Genomic DNA, 8,943 nt, shown 5'->3' with positions numbered 1-8,943 from the left:
AATCATCGATATATTGATCAAGGTAAGCCGCAATTTAAAAATTTAATTCAAGTATTTTACAACTATTATTTTCTGTCTCGCTTAAGATGGCAGCAAATAGAAAAAGAACATACCAAGACGAATTCCTTAATTACGGCTTTGCATAAATAGAAGACAATGGTACAATGAAACCAGAGTGTGTTGTATGTGTGAAGGTACTGACTTCAGAATCTTTCAAAAAAATTCAATTGAAGAAACATTTACAATTTAGATAATTTGCATTCACACCTGTCTTCCAAACCGCGAGAATACTTTGCAAATTTAGAAATACCTGTTAAAAGACAAATATTGAATAGCAACTTGTTTGGTACATTTGATCGGCGTCCAGTATCAATGGCTAGCTCTGAAGTAGCCTAATTGATTGCACGAAATAAGAAACCATACACTATTGGTGAATATTTGGTTAAACCAGCTGCTGTAAAAATGGCAGAGATTATGTGTGGTCAAAAAGAAGCAAAGAAACTGAATTCAGTGCCCTTGTCTGCGAAAATTGTGAAAGAACAAATTTCTATATTAACAGAAAATGTAAAGGAACAGGTTATTTTCGTATTAAATAGGCTAAATATTTTGCTATTCAGCTTGACGAGACAACTGATTTTCGTAGCAATTCACAGCTAATGGTATATGTTCGCTACATAGATGTAGATAATTTTGAAGAGGAATTGCTGTTTTGTTCTCCTCTCGAGTTGAGATCTCGTGGAATTGATGTCTACAATAAAGTAAATAAATATTTCAATGCGCAAAGTTTAAAATGGGAAAACTGTATTTCTGAATCTTTGCATGGAGTTCCAGCTATGCTGGATCATATTAATGGTTTTTCGGCTTTTGTAAAAAAAAATAACCCAAATATTGAAGTTACTCACTGTATGATCCATCGTCAGGCCCTTATGGTCAAATATTTAGAACCTACACTGGAAGCTGTCATGCATGATGTCATCAAGATTGTAAATTTTATCAAGGGACATGCACTAAACACGCGGCTATTTCGTGAATTATGTCAGGACGGTGAAGCTGAATATACGGACCTACTTTATTATACAGAAGTAAGGTGGCTTTCTCGCGGAAATGTACTAAATCGAGTATGGACTCTCAAAACTGAAGTCGAAATTGTTATGGTTGATTAAAAAAATATTCTCGCAGATATGTTAAAAACTCTTCCTGGGTTGCATATCTCGCATATTTAGCGGGCATTTTTAAGAGTATAAATATATTAAACAAAGAATTGCAAGGAAAGAATATTAATATCATTTCAGCGAGAGAAATAGTGTCAGCAATTGGGTTAAAGCTGCAATATTGGAGACAGAAAGTAGAACCGAACAAGACAGCTACTTTTTCAAGGTTAGCTTTGTTTTTGGAAGATTGCGAAAATATTACTTTTGCTGACATCAAGGATACAATTGTAAGACATCTTATCAAACTCAGAAAGCGGTTTTCAGATTACTTTCCAGATCTTGATCCACTTACTCTCAGTTGCATTGCAGATCCTTTTACATGTGAAATTGCTATGATACCAGAAGAACCTTCAGGTTTAGCAGAAGCAATTCTTGAACTTCGATCTAATATTCAATTTGAGAGTAAACCAAATCTGTTATCTTTTTGGATGTCAAAAGCTGCAAAGGCTTTCAACATTGTACATGAAGATGCGGTTAAAAAATTGTTGCCATTTGGAACAACATATTTGTGCGAACAAGGCATTTCCACTTTAATGAACATAAAAACAAAGGACAGAAATCGATTAAACGCTGAAGACTGTGTTCAAATCGCTCTTACACCAAGTCCCAATTTTGAAGCAATTGTATCGAACATGAAACCTCTCCCATGAAAATTCGCCCCCACAGAAAATATAAGCAAATGATAATTTCTCGTTATTTTGTAATTCATATAATATTTTTCTTGTATGACAAAATAACAAGAAATTATCATTTACTTATATTTTCTGTGGGGGTGAAAGTTATGGATTACTGGGTATTACATTGATAAATTGAATAAATGATGTTTAAATTAAATTTTTAATTATTGTTTTCTTTTCAAAATTATCATGGGGGCTATAACATGAAAGATGCTAAAAAGAGGCGATTTCGTTTTTTCTTGCTCTTAGCCATGGGGTAATATCAACTTACACAAAAATATTTTGGGGTAATGATTAAAAATGTTCCCCGACCGCTGATCTAGTGGCTTAAAAAATGTTTTATAAATGTGTTATTTTTTATTTGCAAATGGTTGTATAATATTTAATAAAAAATTTGATAGTTTTCTACAAGCGGAATTCATTGTGCTACAAATAGGTCTAAGTGGTTTATTCATTTTATGAACTGTCGGTAATGTATAAAAATGATGTAGAGTCAGATAAAATTAAATTATTAGATTTTTTTCATTAAGTTACAAAAAACAAAATTTGTTTAATTTATTATTATTTTGTATTTTGGAAACGATTTACGAAGTGAAAATTGAAACATCAAAAATAAACTTGTTTTAAACTTAACTTTGGGCTTATTATCAATAAAAAAAGTAATTGCATTAGGATATCACAAGAAAATAGAGTCAGGTCAATATAAATATATTAAATTTCATAATTGTATCTGATTCGCCACCTGTTGTTTTCATTTTATAGGGCGTACTGTTCGTGTCAGGATTTTTCTTTCAATGATGTCCATTCAGATTACCGATTTTTGAATAAATACCCAATTTTTAAAACCATAGCGCTCTATCGATCTGATTATGATTTTGTAGATTCGTATCTTTTCTTTGAAGTATGTCCCGTGATTTAAATATCTATCTCTTATAGCAAAGTATGCCGTATTGGCTGGGCTGATTCTTCTACTAAGCTCTGCATCGTTATCGTTGTCTTTTGTTATGTTGAATCCCAAATAGATCCATCTATTTTTTCTGAGTTGTCAACTATCAGATAGGGTTGTGTTCTTCTGCGATCGGCTTTGTACTATGATTTTAGTCTTTTTTATGTTTTTTGACGGACCTATTTGTTTAGAATACGATTTAACTTCCGTAATCGTATTCTCTCATGTTGCTTTGGTTCTGCACATGCTGCTAGTTGGACTAATCTATTAAATAAATGTATTATTTCTACCTATTTTGTTGTAATATAAACATGTTGTTTTTGTAATTATTTTACGTCGCCAAGACATGTCTTCCCTCTACCGAGGGAAATTACATAAAATTACTAAAGATTATGAAGATATTACTTTTTCGCATAATCTTAGAACTATGGCAAATAAAGCAAATAAAATCAATAATCTAATTTTTTCCTCAAAGATTGACATTTGTAAATGTCGTCTCCAGTCCATTAAACAGTTAGGATTATATATGACAACTAGATTTACAGTCTGTTAAAGTATTGAATATGTGTCTTCAATATTAAACTCACAATTAAATGGTTCAAAGTAACGTATGTGCTCATCTTTTAACTTTTGCAACAGTGAATATACGAATAATTAGATTCTTAAGTTTACGGTTGGGACTTGTTAAGTTCTATACTTCCAAAATTACGAATATTGCACATTAGCGAGTTTACTATAAAGAGAATTAATATTTTTATATTATTGGACGGACTGAAAATCTAAACAAAACCACACCCATGCGTAAAACAATCCAACTCTTGGGGAATTAACCATGCAGAATGAAGTAATTGCAGGAAGGTGAGGAATATTTACCCAGCAAAGGAAAGGTCATTAGTACGAGACCTTGGTACCGAAGTGTTTGGGACGAAATAAACATAAATGTTCGATATTAATTACAATAATATTCCTGAACTAAAAAGAGAACGAATGTATAAAGAATTTCGGAGTTTACTGTCTTTATAAGAACAGCGTCAGTTTATTATAACTCATGTTACAATAAAACCAGTAAACCGGAGAACAACAGCTACACCATCAAGAAAATCAAGTACCAAAAAGTATTCTCTGACATCAAATGAAGCAAAGCACACTGTATGCAGAGAATTTTTTTAGATACATTAAATACTTCTAAGGGGCTAGTAAGAGGAGCTTTGACCAAAATAAATTCCAGTTGTATACTTCTTCAAGATATAAGAGGTAAAAAAGCACCACCAAATAAAATTAAAATAGAAGGCGATACTTAATTAGGAATCACATACATTCCTTTCCAAGTGATAATTTCCATTACTATCGTAATAAAAGTATGTGTAAATTCTTGGAATTAACATTGAATGTTACAATAATTATGTACAGGTTTTATAAGGAAAAGTGTTTGGAAGCTCAACGTACAGGAGTTTCCATTGAAAAATATCGAAAGATTTTCAGGGAATATAAACTTAAATTTTATAAACCTAAGAAAGATCGTTGTAAAGTATGCATTGCCAATGAAGAACGTGCTAAATATGGTAATAATGATAAGGAATCTTATAAAGAACATTGCAATCGAAAAGAAGCTGCTCGAAAACTAAGAGACTATGATAAAGAACTTGCCAAAGAGCAAAACAATATTCTAGTTTTTCAGTCATATCTTCAAACTGTTTTGTCTACTACGAAAGACTCTAGTGGTCCCTTCTTCTATGTTACAAAACTTGCAGTTTATAACATGATTTTACACATATAACACAAGTTATAACCTTAAAGATGCAAGTGCAACTTGTTACATTTGGGACGGAAAAGAAGGACGACGTAGAAGTGTTGAAATTTCAACGTGCGATATGCATATAGAATATATATATATATATATATATATATATATATATATATATATATATATATATATATATATATATATATATATATATATAAATGTATATATATATATATATACATTTATATATATATATATATATATATATATATAAATGTATATATATATATATATATATATATATATATATATATATATAGATATATTCCAGAATAATACATTGTTCTTGATAAGAATTCTCAGAAAGCTGTTTGTAACTTTGTTCCCTACTCTGATCGAGTATTAATTCTGTCTCTAAACTCTCATTTAAAACGTAAAATAAATATAATCCAAGTATATACACCCACTGCAGACAAGGATGAAGACACCATAGAGGCATTCAATGAACAAATCTACAATGTCTTAAGGCTAACTAAAAGACAAGATATAAATATTATAATGGGCGATTTGAACGCCCTAAAGTGGGCCAAGGAGAAGTGAAGAATTGCGTGGATCGATATGGACTTGGGGAGAGAAATGAACGTGGCGATAGGCTTGTCGATTTCTGTGTCAATGAGGAACTCATAATTACAAATACCTTGTTCAAACTTCCTAAACGTAGACAGAAGATATAGAAATTCTATAAAATCTAAAACTTATCCAGGAGCGGACATATCCTCCGATCACAACCCGGTTGTTTTGTGATTAGAGTGAAACTAAAGAAGGTCAACAGCCCTAGCACCAAGAAAATCATGGACACAAGACGTCTCAAACAAGACAACACATATGCGGAAACGAAATTTAAAATAAACGAGAACTTAAGGAAAGTCAAAGGAAAAGAAACCCTCAATCCACTTGGAGAAAAAATAAAACCTTAGATGACAGTAGAACTTCTTGAACTTATGGAAATACGAAGAAAACATAAAGCAAAAGGCCGGAATAAATACAAAGAAACTCAGAGAAACATCAGGAAGAAAATTCAAAAGGCAAAAGGGAGGTGGCTCTCCGACAGATGCAAGAAAATAGAAGATCTGGATGAAAAGTATGATAGCTTTAATTTACACAAAAATATCAAAGAAATGACAGGTTCTAGAAAACGGACAAGAACGAATATCCTTAAAAATGATTAATAGGATATTATAACTGATATGAAGGAGAGATTATGTCACTGGACCAATTACATCCAACAACTATTTAATGGTGAAAGAGAAGAACTGTCATTAGAAATCACCGAGGATACCGGACCACCAATATTAAGAGAAGAAGTCATCTATGCCATCAAAAACACAAAAGAGGGAAAGCTACTGTACCAGATGATGTGCCAATTGAATTATTAAAACTCATCGATGAAGATGTTATTGATGTAATGGTTGAACTCTATAATCTAATATATCAGACTGCCACAATCCCCAGACAATGGCTGCAATCGACCTTTGTAGCAATTCCCAAAAAGTCAAGTGCAACAACTTACTTAGATCACAGAACAATAGCTTTAATGAGTCACACACTTAAAACATTTTTGAAAATAATTCACAGCAGAATTGTTAAAACTCTTGAATATGAAATTAGTGACACACAATTTGACTTTAGAAATGGTACAAGAGTACAAGAGATGCTTTGTTCGGCTTGAATGTGCTGGCTCAGAAATGCATAAACATGAATCAGGACATGTACTTATGTTTTGTAGACTTTGAAAAGGCATTTGATAAGGTTCAACATAAAAAGTTTGTAGATATATTAAAAAGCAAAAATATTAACAGTCGTGATATGAAAATTCATCATCATAAGTGGCTCGACAATCCGTTGTGGATCTTGGCCTGCTCACAAAGAAGTCGCCACTCCTGTCGATTCCTGGCAACTTCCCTCCATCTTCTAACCCCCAGAATCTGTAGGTCTTCTTCCAGGTCATCAATCCATCTCATTCGTGGTCGTCCTCTGCTTCTTGTGCCCTCTGGTTTTGAAAATGTTAATCTCTTCGTGTATTCGTGATCTGACATCCTAGCAATGTGTCCAGCCCATCTAAGTCTCTGCACTTTAACGAATTTCACAATATCTGGATCGGTGTATAACTGATACAGTTCAAAGTTGTATCTTCGACGCCATAGCCCATTTTCATTTACGGCCCCAAAAATCTTTCTAAGAATTTTTCTCTCAAAAATCCCAAGAAATCTTTTATCATTTTGAGATAAGATCCACGTTTCAGCCCCATATATCAAAACTGGTCTTATTAAGGTCCTGTATATATTAAGCTTTAGTGCACGTTTTATATTTTTATTTTTTAAATGTCTCTGGAGGCCGTGAACAGTTCTGTTTGCTATTGCTATGCGTCTTTTTATTTCGTCGCTTGTCGTGTTTGTTGCGTTTACTAGCGATCCAAGATATGTAAATTCTTTGACTTGCTCAAAGGTATGGTTGTTAATTTGAATTCTTTGTTGGATATTTCGAGGGTTTTTAGAAACCAACATATATTTGGTTTTTTCCTCGTTTACCACAAGTCCTAATTCACTTGCTGCGTCCGCAAGCCTTGTAAAACACTGCACCATGTCTCTCATACTTCTACCCACTATAACTATATCGTCAGCGAATGCGAGAATTTGCGTCGATCTATTAAAAATAGTTCCATTCATTCTAATATTTAATTGTCTGATTGCCTTTTCCAAGGCAATATTAAAGAACAGACACGCCAACGCGTCCACCTGTCTTAGACCATTATTAATGTCAAAGAACGTAGAGTTTTCTCCTTCAATTCTAACGCATGAGCTTACGTTTTGCATCGTTAGGTGGGTTAACTTAACTAACTTAGGTGGGATCCCAAAGTCTATCATTGCATTATGAATATGAAAAATGATATGAAAATTATATCTAATTTATATTGGAATCAAACTGCCAAGGTAAGAGTTGACCACCAGTACACCCAAAATATCAAAATACAGAGAGGAGTCCGTCAGGGTTGCGTGCTGTCCCCACTACTTTTCAATGTCTACAGTGAAGTGGTATTTCAAAAAGCGCTCTCAGACTCAATAGAAGGTATATCTATGAATGGAGAAGTTTTGAATAACTTAAGTTTTTGCAGACGATACAGTAATAATGACGGATAACAACAATAATTTACAAAACGTAATGCAACGCCTTAATGAACGCTGTCATCAGTACGGACTGAAGATGAATTTAAAGAAAACTAAATGCATTATCATGACTAAATCTGCATATGCAAACATCCAACTGACTATTGAAGATACTGCAATTGAGAGTGTTAATAACTATAAATACTTAGGAATATGGTTAACATCAGATGTAGACCAAACCAAAGAAATTGGAACACGCATTGAAATATCACGTGCATCATTCATTAAACTTAAAAAGTTTCTTTGTTGTCGGGATATAAGGTTAGAACTATGACTGAGAATGCTTCGATGTTACGTGTTCCCTACTATTATTTATGGTTTGGAAGCGTGGACACTAAAACGCATATCATAGATTTAAAGAATGTCAAACGTTGAAGTAACTAGAAGGATAGGAAATAAGGCGGAAATAATGTTGTTTTGTATAAAACTTAATGAGGTCGCTGGTTAAATGATAATCGATAAATAATAATAACGAAAAAATAAGATAATTTGTTTGTAAGTAAATTAGCGAAAAATAGCAAATGTTCGTAAATAGATATGTAAAATAAAATGCAATTCAAATAACAATTGGCAGATTTAATATCTTATTGTCAATTCTATATGAGATTCACTTACCTTTTGTCTGTGGTTGGGCCTCGCTCGAAGTCTAAGGTCTGAGGGTAAAAATGGGATGCACACCCGATGCTGGCTTGCTTGCGTCTCTTCACGATGAGAGGTTCTTGTAGAGTGGCCGATCATACGAAACAAAATATGTATGTACGCGAATCCATTGGGGTGGTTCTTCTGTTCTTAGGACCTCCGTGAATAGCCGTAAATTAAGCTTAAAGTGGCATTTTAAATTTTCTACACAAAGAATGGGTACGTTTCCTTAAGAACTCTGAAGTGTTTGGGTTGATTAATGTTTCCCAAAAACATGTTGTTTTCAGACAAGTGAATTCTCAGAACTTGACAATAATTAATCAGCCAATTTGAGAATTTAAAGGATGAACTAAAGCCATATTATACTTAGCTAATATACTATGATTGAATAAAAGATTTAAAACTAAATAAGGTCATATTCTGAATATTAAAAATAAAATATTTAAATCAGTCTTGATACTTTTCCAAACAAATGTTAACTATAAAAAGACGAAAACTTGAG

General features: G+C 32.8%; 1 protein-coding gene across 1 annotated transcript; it reads left to right on the top strand.

The window, feature by feature from the left end:
- Positions 1-462: 462 nt before the first annotated feature.
- LOC140448480 (protein FAM200C-like) lies at positions 463-1,861 on the top strand. The gene is made up of 3 exons (XM_072541596.1): positions 463-576; positions 618-983; positions 1,274-1,861. Exons 1-3 carry the CDS (start codon positions 463-465, stop codon positions 1,859-1,861), a joined length of 1,068 nt encoding a protein of 355 aa, XP_072397697.1.
- Positions 1,862-8,943: the final 7,082 nt, after the last annotated feature.

Source organism: Diabrotica undecimpunctata, chromosome 1 (assembly GCF_040954645.1).
Source record: "Diabrotica undecimpunctata isolate CICGRU chromosome 1, icDiaUnde3, whole genome shotgun sequence".
Taxonomy (NCBI): Eukaryota; Metazoa; Arthropoda; class Insecta; order Coleoptera; family Chrysomelidae; genus Diabrotica; species Diabrotica undecimpunctata.
This window is presented reverse-complemented; position numbering and strand designations above follow the sequence as displayed.